Source organism: Enhydra lutris, unplaced genomic scaffold (assembly GCF_002288905.1).
Source record: "Enhydra lutris kenyoni isolate GAN:26980312 unplaced genomic scaffold, ASM228890v2 scaffoldscaffold91, whole genome shotgun sequence".
Taxonomy (NCBI): Eukaryota; Metazoa; Chordata; class Mammalia; order Carnivora; family Mustelidae; genus Enhydra; species Enhydra lutris.
In genome coordinates this window covers 306959-330598 of record NW_019154175.1, presented here as the reverse complement: position 1 = coordinate 330598, position 23640 = coordinate 306959, and the positions used below count along the sequence as shown (strand labels likewise).

The following is a 23640-nucleotide window of genomic DNA, read 5'->3' as shown; positions in this document are numbered from 1 at the left end:
TGGGGGGTTAAGGGGGTAGGAGAAGAATAAATGAAACAAGATGGGATTGAGAGGGAGACAAACCATAAGTGACTCTTAATCTCACAAAACAAACTGAGGTTTGCTGGGGGGAGGGGGGTTGGGGGGGTAGGGTTATGGACATTGGGGAGGGTATGTGCTATGGTGAGTGCTATGAAGTGTGTAAACCTGGCGATTCACAGACCTGTACCCCTGGGGATAAAAATATATTATATGTTTATAAAAAATTTAAAAATTAAAAAAAATACCACCTGTGGACTTTAGCATTGGATTCTTCCAAGAGTTTCCAGTTGGCCAAGCTGCCCTATGAATTTTGGACTCACCTAGCCAGTCCCCATAGTCTCATAAACCAACTCCTTGCAAGAAATCTCTGAATATATAAATAGCCTTGTGGTTCTATCTCTCTGGGAGAACCCTGACTGATGCAGGTAGCCCCCCTGAGAAAAAGACACTTGAGCCAAGCAAGACTTGCAGCTGGTGAAGGAGCTGCCACACAAGACATCTGAGTGAAAAGCGAGCCTGGTGTGCACAAGGAGCACACAGCAGTAATGCGACTGAGTAAGAGTAAGCAAGGCAGAGAGCAGCAGGAAAGGAGATTGCTTTATTAACAAAAAGCAGCAGCAGGGACAGGACAAGTGCAGCCTGTATGCCAAAAGGTCTCCTTTAGTTTTCTTTCCATGATGTACTGAGCCCACATCAGGACCAAAAGCTATGCTTCCAAGTGCCTTTTCTTTTCTAACGTGACACGGCGAATGCTCTCATCCCCACTGTTGGCAGAGGTTCTGGGATGCCGCAAGGAGATCATCAGTAGTGAACCATCTAATATTCAGAGCCCTGAATGTGAGCTGCACCAAGCTGGCTATTCCTCCCTTAGGGAGCCAGGAGTCAGGCTAGAGATGACCCAGTCATATGAACAAGGGCCAAGAACTGAGGGCCATCAGCCCGCAAACAGATAGCTTATGTTGTCATCTCTGGGTAAGACGGAAACATGCCATGCGCAAGGGTAACACTCTTCACTCTCCACCCAGGCTGAGTGGGAAAAATGAAGGCCAGGCACCATCAAAGATAATACACAATTTGGATGCAGAACCACCAAAACTGGTAAGAATCACTGGGGTGCATTAAGCCTAGTGAACCCCCTTGCCCAGGCTTCCCAGCCACTCGTTTGTCCCTGCAACTGGGAAAATACCACCACCACAGGCTTTCCTTATGACAAAGGTTACCAGAACAATGATAAATTCAAGTACTTTTATTAACCTGGAAAGATGTTCATGATTATATAAAGTGAAGAAAAGGTAACACAACCACATTAAATGTATGCATTGATTCTTAGATACATTTGAACTTCATAAATATTAACTATGAAAGAATGTATTTATTGGTCTTTAGGTAATAGGATATACTTAACAAAAACTTAAAGAATGCATACAAAAATTATCACAAAGCCACCTGGTTAGTGGGATTGCAGGTGATTTTTGTTTGTTTCCTATTGTTTTCCTCTAATATATATTAATCAAATAATGAAATTATTTATGGTTTATAAATAAACACCCCTTCATATATGTAGCACTTCTACCTCCTTCCCTACTCTCTCAAGAAAATGAATTGACACATGTAATCTCAATAAGCTGGACTGGAATGGTCTGCAGACTCCTTTTACTTAACGGAAAATCCAGAGGTCAAAGGACTGAGGTCACTTTCCCAAAGTCACACATCATGATGTGTACCCAACCAAGACATGAATCTGAGGGTCCTGAAGGTCCCTTCCAAACCATGCACTTGTTCTGTACCCTTTTTTTAGCACACGGACCCAGGAAAGTGAGGTTTACGAAGAGCTAGCCCCTTGCCCTTACCTCAGCCAGGCGGGAGTGCTTGTGGACATTCTCGCCTTTTTGAACGCTGGGAGCCAGCTGCTGCAGGACGCCCCTGCTGCTCGTCAGAGCTCTGGTCAGCCGAGCAAACTTCCCCCAGCCTGGAGCATGCAGAGGAGAGAAAAGACAGCTTCAATCACGTCCTGAAGGTCACGGACATTCACACCACCGGTTACACTGTTGGGAGCCCACACACCCACTGTCCTCCTGAGCTCCTGTGAGTTCCTCTGCATTCCTCCCAACCCAGACTGGCTCTCAGAAAAGCATCTAGACACACTCAAAGTTGTGTAGCAATTTACTTTTACCTGCACTTTCACTTTGTTCTAATCATAGCTTTGTGACGTAAGTAGGGCAGTTTTAGTTCCGTTTTACAAATGGGGAAACCAAGGCACAGAATGCCTAGACAATTACAAAGATTTCAGAACCCAGATCTTTCCACTCTGGCCCAACGCTTTCCTGCTAGATGATACCACAGTTGAGCTATTTCTCTGAATTTGTGACTGGGCTCAGGCTGCTCCCAACCCCCACATGGTCTGATCTAGCAGAGACCGAGCTGGTTCCAGGGGTGGCAAGGACAAACTAGTTAAATGGCCATCCAGTGCATTACAATCTCCAAAGCCAGGGGAATAAGAAAAGAATCTAATCCCTGGATAGGTGGGGAGAAAGCAAGGGCATATTTTAGCCTGTTCTGGGATGGGGGAAGGACTGTTGGTGACAGGTTCCCCAAATAACAGGAATCCCAAAGAGCCTAGTACTGAACTTGGATTTTTTCAGAGTTAGGCTCTTTCAGCTGGAAACAAAACTGCAATCGAATTCTGCAAAGCTTTTCAAGAACAGAAAGTATATTTTTCCATCAGGTAAAGCACAGCTGTGCATGAAAAGATCAGCAAGGGCTCTGCAAGCCCTCAATCCAAGCCACCCCTCTGCTACCATCACTTCACCACCACCACTATCCAAACTCTGAGACAGATGATAAGAAGGAGGTGGCATGACAGATACCCCAGACCCTGCCTGGCAGGGAGCTCAGGGTCCCGGTCCATAAGCTGATCTAGCACAAGGGATGAAAAGAAAGATCCCTGGACCGCTGGGCATTTCCCCAGGCTCTGGCTAGCCTCTCGCGCTCTGGGCTAGCCCTGAAACCTTTCCAGGAATGTGACTCTCAAAGGAGCTGGCTCTCCACTGGCTGAGTGGAAGGCAGAGGAAGATGAATGGGTGTTGGATGGGGAAATGGACCAAGAGTGTAAAATTCTCCATCACACCTCTATCAGCATGGTCAGGCTCTGCCTGTTCTGAAGGAAGGAAATAAGTTCTCTTCCAAGTTCCACCCCATGTTTTCCTTGCTGAAATATAGATATTTTCTAATGGGCCTGATGAAAAACTTCCTTCATTCTTGTATTTATTCTGTAAACATAATTGTTACATGCCAGGCATAGTGCTAGGTACTGGAGATACTAAGATCAATAAGATACAGATTCCGGCTTCAAAGAGCATGCACCCCAGCAGGGAAGACTGACTGATAAATTTTTAAAAAGCTGTGATATGGAAGCTAAGTTCTGGGACAGACATGAGTATAGGATGGTATGGTCAAGACTGTCTGATGAAGGCATAGCTTAGGGTTAGGGCAGAGGAAGTGACACCAGAACAAAATTTTGAAAGATGAGTAGGAATTAAAACACAAGAAGAAAAAGAGAGACGTTATACACAGAAAGCACAGCACCTGCAAAGGCAAAAACCATAAAACAGAGTAATATGTCAGTGAAGAGTAAGACAACCTAAAAGGCTAGATGAAGGAGGCACAGCTGGTAGAGGGAAGAAGGGTGAAGCCCATGGCCTGAAGTGATGTTAAAGTGGTTGCCAGGGGCCACGGGGAGAAGAATGTCAGTGGTAAGAACCAAGATAACAGGTTAAGAAATTTGAACTTCATCCTGAAACCCATGGGGAACCAGGAAGGAGTTTTAATAGGTTGGGAAGGAAGAAACACACCAACTTCACTTTAGAAAGACAGAATGGGAACAAGCATGGTAGGCTTTTAATAAACAAGGTTGACAGATAAAAGACCAGTCAGGACCCCAGGCAAGAGGTCCTGCATGCGTGGACAATCCCAGGGCCTGGGCCCGGCAACAAGGAGAGCTTGAGAACAGCTGTAGGGGTAGGACCCCCAGAACTCGGGGAGAAACAGCTGCAGAAGGAAAGAAGAGGCAACCCAGGCAGTCTCTGGGTTCCTGGTTTGGGGAACTGGGGTGACAGCCACACAATGAGAGTAAAAACATGTCAGAGAAGCAAACGCACATGATGGAACATAACAGGTACCATTTGGACCAGAGCCATCAGGAGAAACCCTCCTGGAAACAATTTCTTATTGTCCGAAAGGCCACATGGGAGGAGACAACCCAATGAGAACCTAGCTCAGGATGACTTTCCTTCGGGGAAGCACAGTGGACCTTTTCCACAGGAAGATGAGGTTCAAAAGTGCCCTTCCTGGATACTGCCCCTCCACAGGCAGAACTGCCCACTCCCTCTTTTTATACTCCCCCAGGTCTCAGGCTGACTTGTATCTATCCAGCACACACAGGTACTGGGTGTCTTTGGGGTGAGAGGGGGTGGACAGGAAGGGGAGGCATGAAAGCAGAAGAAGGCACAAAACACAATGTACAATCCAGCAGCTGGCTAAAAAGTACTCCTTGGATCCTTTCTCCACTCTCCATAAGGACAACCACATCCCCCTTCCCTGACCACACAATAGCACACAACAGAATTCAATGTGGGTGAGACCCCCACCAGGCTGCTTGAGCCCACACAGCCCTGTATCCTCCCTCAGCCAGACAAGAGGGTTCTGGGATGGAATGAAATCCCAGCTCCTCCAAGGGTAAGTAAGTTCAGGGATAGGAGACAAGACTGACGTTCAGGCCCCCGCCCTGGGAAAGAATGCCAAGTCGCTTTGAGTAGAAGTTGCAGAGGATGGCTGGTAGGAGTCCTGACTTTGATGGGGAGGCTGTGAGGACAGGCGGGTCCTAATCTGCAGAATCACAGATTCTCTTAGAGGACCTGGTGCCATAACCCAATGTATGCAAGAGAATAGAGGACACCGGGGACCAAGATGGACAGTCAGTGTGGACACTGCCTAAGGATTCTCAGGTCCTCCTCCCCTGATCTTTTCCTCAACAGTGTAGAAATAACCAAAACTCTAGAGTGGCTTCTTCAAGGAGCAGTCACTAAATCATCACCTTTCTGTCATCCCAAGGGCGGACAGACAAAATGTTAGTATCGGAGGAGCCAAGGGGACCTGTGGCTTGTATCCACTGCCCAGATTCTTTTCCAAGACTGCCTCACAAACATCACACAGAAAGAGATACGGGGAAGGGTCTGCAGTTACAATAGCTTGCTCGAGCCCTCCTCCCCACACATCCTCAATCTTGGCCTTTAAAAATCTCCTCTAAAGTTTTACGTTCCTTTTTTGATCTGAATCTGGCTCAAGTTTACTGTGTGAAAGTAAATACGTGAGTCTTTAAAAGTGAATTCACTCCTTTAATGTGAGATTATTTGGTGGGGTAAGAGACAAAACAAGAGGGATGACTCAGCCTCATCCTTCAGGGAACAATGGGGAGAGAAAACTCTGAGCCTTACCATCCAATTCTTCTCTACCCATGTACCCAAGCCTCCTCGCTCAAAGGGGAGAATAGGACAGAGAAAAATATCCTGCGGCCACTAACAATTATCTATAATAACAGAAAGTAAGAAAGGAAAATAAGTCAATCAGAGAAAGACAATCACCATATCATCTCACTCATATGTGGAATTTAAGAAACACAACAGAAGATCACAGGGGAAGAGAGGAAAAAATAAAACAACATGAAATCAGAGAGGGAGACAAATCATAAGAGACTCTTTTTTTTTTTTTTTAATTTATTTGACAGACAGAGATCACAAGGAGGCAGAGAGGCAGGCAGAGAGAGAGAGGGAAGCAGGCTCCCTGCTGAGCAGAGAGCCCGATGCGGGACTCGATCCCAGGACTCTGGGATCATGACCTGAGCCAAAGGCAGAGGCTTAACCCACTGAGCCACCCAGGCGCCCCTATAAGAGACTCTTAATCATAGGAAACAAACTGAGGGTTGCTGGAGGGGGGAGATGAGGGGATGGGGTAACTGGGTGATGGGCATCAAGGAGGGCACGTGATGTAATGAGCACTGGGTGTTATATAAAACCGATGAATCACTGACCTCTACCTCTGAAACTAATAATACACTATATGTTAATTAATTGAATTTAAACTTAAAAAAACAGATAAGTAAGAGATTAGGAAAAACAAAACCCCTGGAACATTACAGATTCTCATTTCAACCAAGAATTCCCATCTACTCTCTCATTCTGACTTCAAATACACACACACACACACACACACACACACACACACACACACACAGAGCTGTAGCCTGACCTGCATTTCCCGCCATCTGTGGTCACTTTTTATCAGAAACCAGGGGAAGCAGTCAAAAGATGGGCAGAAAAGAAAAGATGAGGTGGTCAGGGGCCTGGATCATTCCTACAAAGGAGCTTGAGAATTGATACGCTCAGTCAAAGAGGGGCCTGGGGGAAGGGGAGTTACTTTGTGTCTGATGCTGAAATAGTCCACAGCTGCTTGTTTATGGGGAAATGTGAGGCACCCGCTGGCTTCTTCCATCACTAGCAAGGCACTTAGCCCCGTCCCAAGCCCCAGAGTTAGGCACTGCGTGATCAAGGGGCACAATCTCCTTTTAAAGATAATTTGAGCACAGCTGACTAAAGCAAAGGGTGAATCTGATAGTGGGAAATATGTGCTCCTAAGCCAAAGAGCAATTATCTGGGGATTTCTGGGGATTTGGATAAGCCACATTCCCCTTCCCGCTCAAAAGTGAATTCCCAATAACCCTGGGTCAGCAAGGCTCTCAAGACTCCTACTGCCGACTGGGGTGCTGCACTGAAAACCCAGCTAGAATCTTCCAGAAGCTCCCAATGGGAGAGTACATCCAAGAAGAAACGTCAAGTCAGAAGAACAATCCAGCCACATGGCAAAGTATCTTCCTAGACTGGATCCTTGCAGCCAGAGCTTCAGTTTATAGACTTAAAATGAACAAGGCCTGGGCAGCTCTCAAGCTCTTCCACCATAAACTGACGAATATAAAATGTGACCTTGTCCTAAGTAGAGTGCTCCACTCAAAGGAGGCCAGGGGCACAGTGACATAACAGGAGGGAGGGTCCAAATATAATCTGTCGTGGCACTGGAAATGGACAGACTTAAAAAGTCATGTCTTGGGGAAGGCTTTAAGCGATTACTAGCAGCATTCCTACAGGGAGTACTGAAGCACGCGTGCGTGTGTGCTTGTGAGCATGCATGTGTGCGTGCGTGCACATGCACCCAAACACTCATCAGCACGGAAATGCATCACTGACTCAAGTTAAAAGACGTAGAGCATATTTTTTTCCTGGACAATAAACTGAGGCGAATCTCACCACCTCACTTTGATTGATCGCCTCGTTCACATCTCCCGAGAGCCGAATGCAGAAGCCTCCGTGGCACGTGAGGCGTGCTCACTGCTGAGGACAGCTTTCCTACTAAACAACATTTGCGTGTCACCCAAAGATGTTCCAGCGGTGGCGAGAGGCAAGCAGCCTGACTCAACCAACATGCTGACTCTTTACATTTTTAAGACAAAACTTACAAAGACAAATGGCAAAATATCTAACGGCCTTTAATTGTTTATGAGTTTATTCAATTAAAGAAGCAAAGCGCTTTTCTAGAGGGTAGCAGGGTGATACTTAATCATGAGTCGGTCTTTCACCGTGGAATCACTATCATACTGAGAAATCTTCAAGCTAGAATCCAGAAATCGGGGAATCACAAACCCGCAAGAAAAATAAGAGACTGCAGGAGGCTGGAGTGCTCTTTGAGAAACTTTACACCTGCTGCCGTCTTGAAACCAAGAGGAAGGCTACAATTGATTTACTGGGTTATCAGATAGTTAAAAGGAAAAATATGATGAAAACTACAATGATAGTTATACACAGTGTTGTGCTCTGAACTTTATAAATGTAGGCCTCCAGACGTGCTACAGGACACAGCCCAGGAGAGGAGCCACATCACGCGTTTTATTTCCTCCTATTAGGCACATTTAACAATCACAATGTTGTCACATCCCCATTTGGCTTCTCCCTGGACTCCGCTCAGATCTCTCTGGTGCATCTCGGGAAACCTCAAGGAGCATGGTTCTCAGGGAGCTGGAAAATCAGCCACAGGCCCTAGAAGCACTACAACTAAGGGGAGCTACAGCGTCCAGGTTACCTCATGTGCATGCTGGGGAAGAGGGACAGAAGAGAGCGCTGGGACGCCCCCGAATTCCACACCTCCAGGAATAACATGCCACCTTGTGTGTATCTGATTAGCTCAAGCTCTTCAGGAGTACCATCGTTCTCGAAATTCTGAGCCCTTTCCTTCCTTGGCCCCCAGTGTTACTTAAAGAATACATGCCCGTGATACAGCTGAAGTGAGCACTGCCATCTGCAGTCACAGGCTGATTAAATGACCCATATGCAAATGTTACTCAAGACCTCATTAATACCACATTTCCAATGAATTCACCAGCCAAGACTTAACTCAATCAACCACAGAGGCAGAGATGTGTTAAAATCTACTTTAACAATCCTGAAATACAGGAAGTCAATCAAATCTAACAAAGTTTACATACAAATAAGATGAATGTAGCCATGGACTGCCTCATTTGGGTGCCGGCATCTCCTGGGGACCCCGGAAAAGAAGCTGCTGCTACCAGAGGTGCCCAGCTCCCTTCTTCTGTCTAATCGTTACTGGAAAGGGTTAATCTAAAAAGGTATAAAACTGATTCAAATGCTTTCCTAAACAAAGCTTTTATCCCCTCTCTTCTTCCCCCTTAATACATTCCAGAATGTTACAATGCTTTACCTGACACAAATTAAAGTTTAAATCTTGATCTTTGAGCAGAGATTGCCTTGGCAACCTCAAATTCTCTGGAAGGGGGGGGGTCACACCACAGGATTAAAAAAAAAAAAAACAGTGCATAAATATATGCGCACAATCAGAATTACACACCTTTACATGAATCATCCTCAATTGGCTGTTTGAAAGCTGTTATGTCACTGAAAGTGCAAAGGAATAAAACCACTTTATCCTGTTCATTTCGAATTGGAGCAATTTTCACAAAGAACCACACAGGCGTCCCTGAAAGAAATATCAAAAGGTTGGTCAGTAATTTGCATTCTCACATGAGGGGCTCTGAAAAAAAAGACTTGGGAATGAATAGGTACAAATAATTTCTCATTCTTAAATGGTTTCATTTCTTCAGGGGCTGGGATGTCATACCGTGAATTCCTCTTCTTGCTAGGATAAGAAATTTTCACAGTGACTATTTGGCAGGGATTTTCTTCTGGTTCCAATATTTTATAAATGTAGGTCTTTTAACCCTTGCAAAAGGATTAGAAAATGGGTTGAAAAATCCCTTCTGATCTTATGGAAAGTCACTAAGGTACAGATACTTAAATACTTACCTTAGACCATGCCGTAGACAAGTAAAGAGCAGGGACCAGGACAGGCATTGCCAACCATGGCTGGTAGAACCACTGCAAACTCGAATTTCCATTGCTAAAGGGCCCCAGTGTCCAAATCCAGTTTGGGCATCTATCAATTTGACTCACACGCTCAATCAACCATGGACCAAAAGCTGTATTTCTAAGTCTCTCTCCCCAAAATAAAAACCCAAAAGGTCCAAAGCAATGGGCAAATGACAACACACTGAAGAAAGAAGAGAACCACCCTGATCATTCTCCCAGCAATGACTCCCTCAAAAAGGGAGGTTCCCGTGTGGCTTCGGGCTATGTTTACCTTAGTGCTTTATGGAGCTCAGCCACTGTGTTTCCACTTCCAATCCTAATTCCTGAGTGAAAATGGGATAAATGAGCTCTTCCAAAGCACTGCCCTAATCCACACAAAGAGAAGGTGGGCAGGACTCATCTAACTTCTCAGGGAGGGCACTCACTCAGGTGTCAACCACTATCTACACAAAGTCAGTGCCTGGCTTCCAAAACAGAATTAGGGAAAACAAATATTTTCTATCTATAGAGGACATCCTAGCCAGCCACACCAAACAATTCTGTGATGCAAAATTAAATGAGACATAAAGAAATGCAAGTTCTTCCCTATCTAGTTCTCATATCCCCTTAAACAGCATCTGGGATATAAGGACTCAACTATTTGCTGAATTTTGCAGAACTGGGATAATACTTTACATGCTATTTTATAACCACTTTCAGGTTAAAATACAGTAAGTATTTCTCCATGTTAAGAATTAGAGAAACTTCCTGGGGCACCTGGGTGGCTCAGTTGGTTAAACATCTGTCTTGGACTCAAGTTATGATCCCAGGGTTCTGGGATTGAGCCCTACCTCCCTCCCTTGGGTTTCCTGATCAGCAGGAAGCTTGCTTCTCTCTCTCTCTCTCTCTCTCTCTCTCTCTCTCTGTCAATCCCTCTGTTTGTGCACTCTCTTTCTCTCTCTCTCTCTGCGTGTCAAATAAATAAATAAAATATTTTACAAAAAGAAGTAGAGAAGCTTCCTATATACCAGGCATTGTGTTCAGCATTTTACATATATTATTTTATTTTAAGATAGCAAGCAAACAACTCACTGAATCTTGGGAGATGGAAATAAATCCCCAAGAGGTATCTCTGGGCCTCTCTGCGGGCAATCATGGCAAACTCTACATTACACGACAACATGGCCAGACAGACACCTGACTGACATGAGGATTAGCCAATCCAACTTAACAATACCCAGTTTACACATCTGGCTATCCCACTTACTCAGATGGAAGCATAAATAACCATAAAATATATAGTCAAACAGGCAGCAAATAGATCAGATGGGAATATATTCTCCTTACATCTTCATTATCTATACATTCATCCATAGTTAATTTTATTCCTCTGTCGATTTTCTGTTCCATAATTTTCAGCTGCCAGTTTCTGGGCGCTCTTAGAAGACAAACAAGTTATAACGTCACCCTATGAAAAAAGTGTTTTGAAAGAAAAATCCACTATACCAAAAATCACACATAGCCTTCCAAAATCAAAAAGAATATGGCCTTTGAATCACCTACTGTTTTTGAAAGGTCTATATTACTCTTCTTCCCAGTTCCCTGCTCAGAAACTATGGGATTTTATATTACTATTCTTCCCAGTTCCCTGCTCAGAAACTATGGGATTTTAAACCATTTTCAATTAAACAACAGAAAACTCAAAGCGTCACACCAATTGAACTTACACACCCACAGCTCTCCCTTACATCCTATAGCAGTAAGACAAAAAGCAAACAAATCAAAACACCATTTTCTTTCTGCTCTTAAAAAAAAAAAAAAAAAATTAAGCAATTTTTTTTTTCAGATGGTAAACCAGAAAATGCTGCTAATTTATCAAACCAGTAAGGAATGAGAGGAGAGGCCCCCCCCACTCATGAGATCTAACCTAAGAGCTTCATCTTTTGTTGGAATCCCTGGAACCATAACCTTCCCAGCTGCCACCTATGGGCCACCCACAGTACTTATCAGCTGGGCCCCATGCCTGTGAACTTTTCCAGCTGGGACTGTGCCATCTAATCTTCATATTCCATTTATGGCTCCTGGGGTTGATGACATTACCCACACCTCCCAGATCATGAGAGCCCACTGTGTTTGTCACGGTGGAAGGCCTTTTTCATTTTACAGCAGTTCAAGCTCATCTTGAACTCCCCCCTCCTCTACTTCCAGAGGTCAATCTATTTAAAACTGTGCACTTCTCTCCACCAAACTGAGCCCAATGCTTCCTCCAGAAACGCTCCCTGATTAAACACGTGCTATTCCAATCATTTCTTTTCAGGCAATAAATACGAATCTTATACCAAAATTCATATAGCCAGGACGCCTTAGAGCATGTGTCTAATTGATCAGTTGGGCTTCTTGAGGGAGGGAACCTCCTTCTCCCTGATCTAGTATCTCCTCATGGACAGACAGACTTCAAAGGAACTCCCGAGTCTTTTCTCTAGGTTGGTAATCCAGAGGACATATGTAGCTCAACCACTTCTCTTCATCTGCTTTCTCAGAGATGAATTCCCACCCTGCTCTGCTTCCCCATCTATAGAAGATGTTAGGGGAGAACTCAAAATGGTAGGGCGATGACCGATAGGAGGAGAAGCCTGCGGTTCTCCAGTGCTACCTGTGTTGGGTGCAGAAGTCTGATTCTAGGACTCACTTTTGGAAACTTTACTTGTCCACAGACATAAACTACATTCTCTAGGATCAGCTTTGCTGGTCCTGAAGGGGATATTTTAACCTCCATTTGCCTGAGTTCTGAATCTCTCTCAATTGCTTCTGATAACAGGCAAGGAAGGAAAGAACTATGTGAGGGCTCCCTTTAAACCTTAACAATGGAGGGCTCTTTCCTTAAATAGACTGTAATTCACTCTGGGGCAGGAGATCTGAGGTTTCTCTGTCTCATCACCCTGCACCCTTGTATAGTACAAGGTTATGCATTGGGTTACATGAGGTTATTGTAACAGTCAACTCCAGAAGGTGCCATTTTAGAGTTGGAAAACTCAACACCCTTGGAGGGGCAGGTACTCTAGGGATACCTGCTGAGTTTCAAAGAAATAAATCCTACTTCCAGTGTCTTCAGAGTCACTCAGACCTGCCTCTCTCACAAATTAGCATTCCCTATACAATCTAGGAAATCAAGCATAATTGGCTTAAATTTTCATTTCTGAAATTCTTTCAAAGGAGAACATGAATCCCACCTACTTGGCACAGACCAGTATCTCAACCTTCTACTCTTTAAAAAAAAAAAAAAAAAAAAAAGATTTATTTATTTATTTATTTATTTGACAGACAAAGATCACAAGTTGGCAAAGAGGCAGGCAGGGGGGTGGGGGGCAGGCCCCCCACCGAGCAGATAGCCTGATGCAGGGCTCCATCCCAGGACCCCGAGACCATTATCTGAAGCCAAAGGCAGAGGCCCCAACCCACTGAGCCACCCAGGCGCCCCTCAATCTTCTACTCTTATGAGCAAAGCATTTTTAACTAGTGAAACATTACTCAAAGTCTCAAAATATGAAACAGGTGCTTTAAATGAACATAGACTGCCCAGCACCTGGAGCCCTCACTCAGCTTCTCTTCCACCCCTCTGGATGCCCCCAAGAACAGTCAGGAGCCCTTTGGCTCCATTCAGATATAGACCTGCCCAGAGGCAGAGGCCAGGGCAGTTGGACTCCAGGGATCTCTCCGAGAGCCCAGGTTCTGGACTATAATTCATTTCACAATGATACAAGAGAGGCAATCTAAGCACCAATATTCACACATATGGACACAAAATCAGGAAGACGAGGTTAAAATTCTGCCACTGCACCCAAGTGCCTACAGTGGGCAAATCGAGAAAAGCAAGTACGTGATGTCCTGTTTCTGCAAAAAGGACAAAGGGTGAATGATAAATAAAGGAAGATCAATGCATAAATCTGGGGAAAACATAGCAAAGGCTGATGGCAAAGGCGGTTGCTGCTGGGACAGAAGGTCTTTCCTAGTGGAGGGTACCAGTGGAGGGGCAGCTATAGGTCAGGCTCCGCTTCCCGCTCACTCTGTGATTCTCATCCCTTCCTAGCTGCCTCTGGTCATCTAGTATTGAACCTGACAACTTGACTTGGCCATGGGGTTTCTCAACCCTAGCAGTCAGATAACAGAAAAGCAAGGCTCAGGAATATAAGAGATTTATTTGGCCTCCTTTAGGCTTCCTCCTACCCTGGGCCTCCTCCCAAGTACTCTCTGTAACAGGCTAAGAGGCAGCCAGGTATCCAGGCCATATTCAACACCAATGGAACTAACGACCATATCACTGGTTCATGGGAATGGCTGTATGTACTGGGCCATTCAGATGACAGGTCGAGAAAGGACCGGGGAATGGCCGCCTCCCCTAAGAAACAAACTGGTTGGTCTCAGGTCACCTTCATTGAAACATATGACAAGTACAGAGTCTGAGAGAGCACCAGGGAGAAGCAGTAGCTGCTGGCCATTAGAACATCTGACTGGGAACCTCAAGTCCCGGGTTTGAACCCTATCTCTTAGTTTACTGTATGCCTTGGCCATGTCAACTTAACCTCTTAGAATCGGTTTTCTCATTTGCAAAATGGGGATAATAGACCTACTTTAGACTCAGTAAAATATGTATGTGTCTGATACATTCCTCTGTTCCTTTTATATTCCTCACCTGTAAGACTGAAATGTTCGATCTTACCTCACAGGGGTGTTTGGATGACTTAAAAGAGAACGTATTTCAAGGTGTTTAATCAAACTCCAGAGCTGCCTCTACCTGTTCTGAGGAAGAGGGATGGTCTCAGACATGGGGAAACTAGAAAAATCAATGCCTAAGCCTCAACTTAATTAAAATGTGATTGAAGACCAAAACAAAGCACGAAACCTAAATAACTGAAGAGAGCTACATTGTTTGTAGATGAAAAGATTCAATTTTGTAACATGTCAAACCTCCCCATTTAATATATAAATTTAATGCAATTTCATTCAGAATCTCAATTGTTCTTTTTTTGTTTGTTTTTCTTGGAGTTTGATGAATTGATATTCAACTCAAGTAGAAAAATAAAGGTAGAAGAACAGCCATGAAAATTTGGAAATTTTTTGAAAGAAAAATAGTAATAAGGACTATCTACCATCACTGACCCTTGAACAAAACACATTTGAGTTGCACATGTCCAAAAAAATGATTTTTTTTTCTTTTTAGAAAGAGAATTTTATTTGGAATGAAAATACAGAGCCTATCACTTCTACTTCCTCTGGGGAACATGAATTTTTTTCAATAAATATATTACTGAAAATGTATTTTCCTTACAATTTTCTTCGTAACATTCTCTTTTCTCTAGCTTACTTTAAGAATACGGTGTATAATACGTATGAAATTCAAAAATACATGCTAACTATTTATGTTACTGGTAAGGCTTCCAGTCACTGGTAGGCTATGAGTAGTTCAGTTTGGGTGGAGTCAAAAGTTAAACCCAGACTTTCTCCTGCGGGGAGGGGGGGGGCAGGCTACTGACATCCTTAACCTTGCCTTGTTCAAAGGTCAACTGTACAGTAACTAAGAGCCATTGGCACCGCCCTAAAACAAACAACAGTGAAAACAACAATATCATTTAATAAGTGCTTACAATGGGGCCCAGTCCTGACACATTATGGCTAACTTCTCACAGCAACTCTGTGGCATGGAATTGTGTCTGCATTATCCCCCACTTAAATACGGGAAACCCCAGTGGAGAGCATTTTAATCACACTCACATAGCTAATAAGTTACAAACAATTTCATGAATGAAGAGAGAATGAAGAGAGAAACAACTTCATGAATGTGGGAGAATCTAGCATCTAAGAAAAGGACAATTTCAAACTGAAAGGGAAGAGCTGGATTCTTTAATGCATTGTACTGAGACAATGTACTGAGACAATACACTGTACTGAGACAATGTAATGTAATGTAAATAAGCAATATGGAAAATAAATGAAGTTAAACTGCTATGTCACATAATACAAAAAAAAAAAACCAACAAATTCCAAATGGTTTAATGTTTTTCTTTTTTCTTTTTAATGTACTAGAAGGAAAAAGTGAAGAATATTTTCATTAGTTTAGGTAAAGAGAAGAGCTTCCCAAACAGTATAAAAAGCTCAGAACCATAAGAGAAAACAAAGCCATAATTTTTTGACTTTGTAAATGGTATTTAGAAAGTCTAATTAAAAATAAAAACGTTTTGGGGTGCCTGGGTGGCTCAGTGGATTAGGCCTCTGCCTTTGGCTCAGGTCGTGATCTCAGTGTCCTGGGATCCAGTTCCGCATCCTGCTCGGCTCTCTGCTCAGAAAGGAGGCTGCTTTCACCCACCCCCTCCCCCGTCTCTCTGCCTGCTTGTTATCTCCATCTCTGTCAAAAAAATAAATAAAATCTTAAAAAAAAAAAAGAAAAAAGAAAAACATTTTAAATAGAAATGTTTTTCAACATAAAATCAATATCCCTTACATATAAATAGCTCCTAGCACTGAATAAGTAAAATATGTTGGTTTTCCTATCGGATTTGCCTCCACAACTAGATTGTAACCTCCTCAAAGGCAGAGTCAGTTTCTATACCTGGATCTCTTTGGCTCAAACCCATAGGCCTATGGTAGGTAATCAATGAGTATCTGGCTGGAAGGTTCTTCTTGCTGGCCTGGGACAATGGCAGGAAAAGGCTTTTCCTGTACTCCTTTGTTATAGAAGCTGACCCAGAGGTCCCAAACAGGAGGTGCCCACCATGCCACAAATGGTGGAGTCAGTCACATGCCTCAGACCCTTACCCAGAGAATGTCCTGCTTTCTCTCAAAGCTGACACTCATGATATCCTTGTTTGAAAAATGGAAAAACTAATTGATTAGCACAATGAGTGACCACCTAAATATTTACTGAATGAGTTTGTTAATGACGACTGTCACCAATCTATGAGTTAAGGAATGATATGAACCATAGCATTACTAAAATGCCCAGTTTGGGTTTTTTTTTTTAATTTTATTTATTTATTTATTTGTTGGAGAGAGAGCGAGAACACAAGCAGGCAGAGTGGCAGGTAGAGGCAGAGAGAGAAACAGGCTCCCCGCTGAGCAAGGGGCCCAATGCGGGGCTCGATACCAGGACACTGGGATCAGGACCTGAGCTGAAGGCAGCGGCTTAACCAACTGAGCCACCCAGGAGTCCCAATGCCCAGGTTTCTTCATCAGACTGGCTAAGAGATAAAAAGAAACCTTTCAAATCATCCGTCCTTCCAGATACTTAATAGTACTCCACACACTCATTCCAAAGCACACCAGGAAGACTTTTGCTAATTACTCTCAACCCCCCCAAAGGCAGGACAAACATTAATGCTTATCAAGAGAAGAGTCTTTCTATGAAGTTGTCCTTGCAAATACTACCAAAGAATGGGAAAGAGGAAAATTTAATTTATTAAGAATTTATAAAAAAAAATCGGTAAGAAAATCACCGGAATTAAATAGAAGATATGAGCGAAGAATCTGAACAATTAACATAAAAAGGGTAATTTTAAATGGATAGTAAATAGGAAAAAGTACTTCAGTCTCACTAGCATGAAAAACATGCATTAAACAACAAAAAAAGTTCAATTGTAGGCAGTTTGACATTTGAAAGTTCTACTGTTTGGTGCTGGTGTAGCACAATGAGTCAGACACTTGAAACCTGTAAGTGAACTTGGGAATGGGTTCATTTCGGAAATACTGTTTGGCAAAACGTCTCGGGAACCTCAGTTCCTGTTCTCTGACATGGTAATTCTCAACTTCTAGGAAATACTTCAGAATCCCAATAAATATCTTTACATGAAGATACTACCCTCAGCCCTGTGTTTAATAAAGTTTAGAGCCTCATATATATCTAGCAGTAGAGGAACTATAAATGAGTTCTTTCTAAATTATATTTATGGGGGATTTTAATGAGGAGGATATTTTTATGATAAAAGATTAAATATACATATGACTTCAAGTTGCATACATATCAAAATCTCAATTATGTAACGTGTAAGTCAAAACCTAAAAGGAAACACTGAAAAGTTTATAACATAGTAAAATTGCTGTGAGTCTTTGGGGTGGTTGTTTTCCTTCCCATGTTCATGTATTCCCCATAGTAAAAATGATTCAATTTAGAAATCAGAGGAAAAAAAATTATTTTAGAGGATGACATTTCACATTTTAAAATCTCAACAGGAGTGCCTTTCCCGTATGAGATTCTACACAGCTTCAAAATGCTGAAAGTTTCAGCCTATTGAACTAGATGTTTTGAAAGCAGGAGCAAACTCTGCCTCCTCCCTCCCTCCCATGTCTGCTCAGTCTGCTCAGTCTGCTGCAGGTGATTTCCAATGCATGTCAAAGTCCTAGAAGCCCTGCTTTGGGTCTCTTGAGACTTCAGTGCATTTCATCCGCCTGAGCTACTCTTTGCCCTTCCCTCTGCCTAACTCCCACATCTTCAGTTTCTACATGGATTTACTATCTGCTGGGAAAACTTCTTTTCCTGACCTTCTACATTAGAGCTCGATGATCCTCTCCAAATGGTGTCACCATCAAAACACTTATGGCTATGTGCCGTGGAATAGATGCTGCCCCACCGCTGCTTTAGGGGCAAAGGTTGTGCTTCTTTTCACAACCACATCCCTAGCGGAAGTCTGTGTCTGACATAGAGTAGTGGGTCAATAAAAAGCAATTAAAAAAACAAAACAAAACAAAAAGCATAAGGACACCTGAGTGGCAAAGTGGGTTAAGCGTCCGCCTTCGGCTCAGGTCATGATCTTTGGGTCCTGGGATTGAGTCCTGCATCAGGCTCCCTGCTCAGTGGGGAGTCTGCCTCTCCCTCTGCCTTTGTCCTTCCCTGCCAACTTGTGCTCTCTCTCAAATAAATAAATAGAATCTTTTTTTTAAAGCACAGAATTCAGTGTAAATGTAAAATTCCCAGACTTAATATATAATTTAAAATTTCTAAATTCCTTAGGATAGGATGGGATATGGAGGTCCTAGGAAGAAACCAACATTATTGGCATCAATGTCATGCTTCTGGTTTTCCATTCAGGCTTAGCCTTATATGGAATTCCCACTAGCTTTCTAGACATCTTTGTGTAAATCAGAAAGAGAAGATCCTCCCTCAGCACAGAGGTAAGGTTAGGCTATGGTGTATGGAGGATTCAGTAAGCAAACCATAAGTTGGTTTCTAGTTATCCTCTATTCAGCAAATAGCCTCCACAACCATACACAGTGGCCCTGCCTTTACTCACAGCCTTGGAAGAATAGCCAGGACACGGGAAACCAAGTCCTGGCTCCACGTGACCCTGAATTAGGAATTTAACTTCTTATACAAAGGTCATAAATAACATCAGCCATGCCTACTTCATGGGGCTTCAAGAATCAATATTTTAAAATAGAGTGGAGTCCTATTTTCCACAATGTTTATTTTCTCAAGCCAAAGGGTAAGAAAAAAATTGCATATGACCACAATTACTTTGGAAAATTCTTTCCCACCACCCCAGAAGTAGAACCCCATCCCTAGGCTGACATGCTGCCCTGGAGACTGGCACACATCTCTCAATACCCCTCCCACAACCTCAAAGCAGGAAAGAGATGCTGGTTCTTTGTAGAACATTAGTTGAACCAATTGGCTTACATGCGTGGGCCAGGTCTGCCTCAAGTACAGAACTTCAGCTGTAAGAATCACCTTCAGGGCAATGAGACACTCATAAATACAAGGTCTTCAGCCCCAGCGGCAGCTGCGGGAACAGCAGCTTCTCCTCCCCTATTGCACACTTCCTCTGGGGTACACGCTCCCTAATGGGTACGGCAAATGAAATCACTGACTCAATTTAAATTAAGTTTCCTCTTCTCTCACTTTGGTGCCAAACACATATAATTTCAGCAAGTTAAATGCATAATCTAATGAAGCTTAAAAATTCTAAAGCAAAATATAAATGCAAAGCATTATTTTTGTGACACACCTATCCAATTAGTATGCCGTGTCAAGGGGAAATCCAACTGCTCAGTATGCAAAGCTCACAGGGTAGAAAACCTTGAACTTACTCCATTAGCTTGGGGCACATGGACAGGGCCTCTCCTCCCCACAAAAAGGCAAGTGTGTTCCTGGTAAGAGCTGGTGCTCTGGGTTGTGGTCGCCATGGTAGAGGACCAGCACAGAGCCATTCAGTCTTTCCCCCTGTTCCTCTCCTGCCAGGAGGAACTCAACCTTCTGGCTGAAGGAGGGGGACAGAGCAAGACTCCATGCTAGTGTGAAAGCTACGGGACTAACCCTCTTGGCTTAGCTGATGCCCCAAGCCAGTCTCTCAGATCAGCATTAGCCCACAGCACCAAGCAAACAGCGCTCTCAGCTGTCTGCTCCAACAGTCCAGACGGAATACCCAGCTCCTTCCAGAAAAAACGTGTGCCCTTGGGGTACCTGGGTGGCTCAGTGGGTTAAAGCCTCTACCTTCAGCTCAGGTCATGATCAAGGGTCCTGGGATCAAGCCCCGCCTTGGGGGGGGGGTCTCTGCTCAGCAGGGAGCCTGCTTCCCCCCTCTCTTTCTGCCCGCCTCTCTGCCTACTCATGATCTCTGTCAAATAAATAAATAAAATCTTAAAAAAAAAAAAAGTGTGCCTTTTGCTTTTGAGAGCCAAATGTATCACTCTGAATGCCACCAAGAGAAACACGTAATCTCATGGGCTATCTGGGCCACTCTGGAAACATTCTATTAAATCTATGAGCTGCCATTCAATCCTACATATAAAGAATGGAACGCTTTACAGACAAAATCATTTTCTAAAACCAAAACACAGCACTATTAGACATCTCTGGAACCTGCTATGGCCATATACCCCACTGTCCCATACTTCCAACACAGCTCATCTCCATTCGATAGGAAACCTCAGGAGGGAAAAGTGAGTTTTATACCTGTGTACGGCTATTGACCAAAATTCTTCATTAACATACTCCATGGAAGTAACTGTAGCCAAAACAAATACAAATTCACAATCTACTATGAATATCAATACCATCTCTGACAGAAAAGTAAGTCATCAGGAGAAGAAAATTTTATTCAGAAACTAGTTTTTTTTAATTCCACTGTAGTTAACATACAGGATTATATTCATTTCAGGTGTACAACATGGTGGTTCAACAATTCTATACAATACTCAGTACTCTTCAAGATACTTGTGCTCTTAATCTCCTTCCCCAACAGGGCATCTACTGGGGTCACCTGCTGTGCTAGGTACTGTGGAGGACAGACTCAAAGATGATCTGGCCAGAGTCACTGTCCCATGTCTTCCTTTCCCCCAAGAAGCCTTAAAGTCTACAAGTGTTTGCAGCTAGCAGCTCACCATAAGTAAACCAATAAGAAAAACATTACCTTGGCCGAAAAAGAGATCAAGAGGTCTTTTTTTTTTAAGATTTTATTTTTAAGTAATCTCTGCACCCAACATCAGGGTCAATTTTATAACCTCAAGATCAAGAGTCATGTGCTCTATCGACTGAGCCACCCAGGTGCCCCCTAATTAAGACTTCTTGATCTTGGGGCACCTGGATAGCTCAGTCGGATAAGAATCTGCCTTTGCCTTGGTCATGATCCCAGGGTGCTGGGATGGAACCCCATGTCTGGTTCCCTGCTCAGTGGGAAGACTGCTTCTCCCTAACCCTCTGTTCCCTACTTGTGCTCTCTCTCTCAAATAAATAAAATCTTAAAAAAAAAAAAAAGAGTTCCATAAAGAAAAGTGTAACTCAGCAATCTACACCATTTATCCCAATATACACAATAGCCTCATGGAACAACATTTAGCTGATGGGGGAGAAGAAGATCCAAGACAACAGAGGAAGAGCACCTCTTTTACTATTCCAAGCACATAAAGGTATGGTTCAGAATGGTCTGAATACTCACTGTTCTTCTTGTACATCAAAATTTCAAAGGAATTCATCTCATAGTTCTCAAATGTTTGCCGCACCTTTTCAATTGTGTCTTTATCGGTCAGCTCCCCATACATAAAACTGCAAATCAACCCAAAAGCTCAAGTTAGTTTAACAAATATTGAGTATTGTACCAGCATATGTTAAACATCTGTCCTCTACCTAGCACTGTGCTATGTGGAATGAACACACACACACACTTAATGAAAACATTCCCTATCGGGAGACTCTTAATCTCAAAAAACAAACTGAGGGTTGCTAGGGGGTGGGGGGGAGGAGGGATGGGGTGGCTGGGTGATGGGACACTGGGAAGGGTATATGCTTTGGTGAGCGCTGTGAAATGTGTAAGCCTGATGATTCATAGACCTCTACCCCTGGGGCAAATAATACATCATATGTTAATAAAAATAATTAAATTTAAAAAAATTTTTAAGACTTACTGATACACCAGCACTCTGTCACCATCTCCCCCAAATTAACAGTAAATAAGGGAGACACACAGAAAAGAGTGGATCAGAAAACAGTGTGACCAACACATACGGAATTACAGAACAAAGATTTCAGGCACAGAGCCCTGTGTGGTCAGCAAAGGCTTCCCAGAGATAAAGACAAATGAAATCTGAAGGGCTGGTGGAAATTAGACGGGAAGGAGGGAAAAGAACATTCCAGGCAAAAGAAAAGTATGTGCAAAGGCAGAGAAGTGAGAGGGAGGTTAATTCTGGAATCTGAATGCAGTTCAGTTCACTGTAACTGGAATATACACAATGAGGGGAGATTTCACAACAGATAGCATAGAAAGATAAGCACAGACCAGATCATGAAGGAACACATGGCTTTCGAAAGCAATGGGGGGAGAGGGGGAATGTGGGGGAGACACTGGAAGGTTTTAAGCAAGAGAGTTCCATAATCAGATTTGCATTTTAGAAGTACAACTCTGGGAAATTTCCCAGGAAAGATGGCAGAGTAAATCTGGACCATAGACTTTTTCCTCTTCTAATTCCCAAACAAATACACAAAGGAATAGGAAAAATCACAAAAATTCGTCAATCAAAGAATTGCACCAAAGGGGGCAATCTGATGTTCTAAATGTTAAGGCAGAGCTAAGGAAAGAAACAGAAGATTCAGCCACTGTGTGTGGAGCTCTATTTTCCCACCCACCCTACCCCATCCCCAAAAAAGGCATTAGATTTAAAAAATTGAAATGATAAAATCCTACAATTCTTACCAATACACCTCCCTACTGCTCACATTAGGAGAAAAGTAGACTAAGCGGGGAAATTAGTAGCATGCAAGAAAATGAGAGAAAACTTCCAGACAGAACTTCCTACTGACTAATTCTAGTTCTCAGCAGAGGCAGGAAAACTGTCCATTTTCCTAGGCTCCATTGTGAACAAGGTTTGTCCCGCTGGGAATAAGATACACCCCCAGTTAGGTGGAGTAAACCATGGCACTGGACACTCACAACATGGGAGAGGAGAAAAGCCATCTCTCCATGGGGCAGGAAAAGCCAGTTGTCAAAGGCTCCCCATGGACCCAGTAAGCATTTCCCCTGACAACCTCAGGCCTTCATGTGACCAGAACAAGAAGACACCAACACTCAGTCCCCAAGCCTGGGGTAAAGTGGAAGCAAGGGCATGCCTTCCTAAACAATACAGTCCCCATCTTCCAAAACTGCACATACTGAATGCAATCTCTGGCGATGACTTGAATCACAGAGTCATAGAATTGCTGAGCCACGAAGAACCCCAGAGGCCACCACCAACTCAAGGGCCTTGCTTGGCTTGATACTGGGATAGCTCTGAGCTTACTACAGGCTTGCCGATTGCCTGCGCTCTGTAAAAAAAAAAAAAAAAAAAAAAAAAAGTGCACTGCTGCTGACTTTATGAATTCTGTGTCACTTTTGTTATTACGGCCCTTCCCAGCCTGCTGAGAGACATTATCATCTATGGTTGCCCTCGTACTTCTCTCGTGGAATGCTCCACTTTCCATCTATAAATCAGGAAAACAGATAACCGAGCTTGTCGCATTATCTTTAAAAAGACGGCTCGGTCGGGGCGCCTGGGTGGCTCAGTGGGTTAAAGCCTCTGCCTTCAGCTTGGGTCATGATCCCAGGGTCCTGGGATCAAGCCCCATGTGGGGCTCTCTGCTCAGCAGGGAGCCTGCTTCCCTTCCTCTCTCTCTGCCTGCCTCTCTGCCTAATTGTGATCT

At 43.4% G+C, this 23640-nt stretch overlaps 1 protein-coding gene across 2 annotated transcripts in view; it reads right to left on the bottom strand.

Moving 5' to 3' along the window:
• LOC111162367 (potassium voltage-gated channel subfamily H member 1) overlaps nucleotides 1–23640 on the bottom strand; it is a 373079-nt gene that overhangs the window by 320340 nt on the left and 29099 nt on the right. For both annotated transcript variants that reach the window (XM_022526742.1, XM_022526743.1), the window contains exons 3-5: nucleotides 21407–21513; nucleotides 8989–9117; nucleotides 1872–1990 (exon numbers count right to left, since the gene is read on the bottom strand). In XM_022526742.1, coding sequence (XP_022382450.1) covers nucleotides 1872–1990; nucleotides 8989–9117; nucleotides 21407–21513 — 355 coding nt within the window. The remainder of the gene's footprint in view (nucleotides 1–1871; nucleotides 1991–8988; nucleotides 9118–21406; nucleotides 21514–23640) is intronic.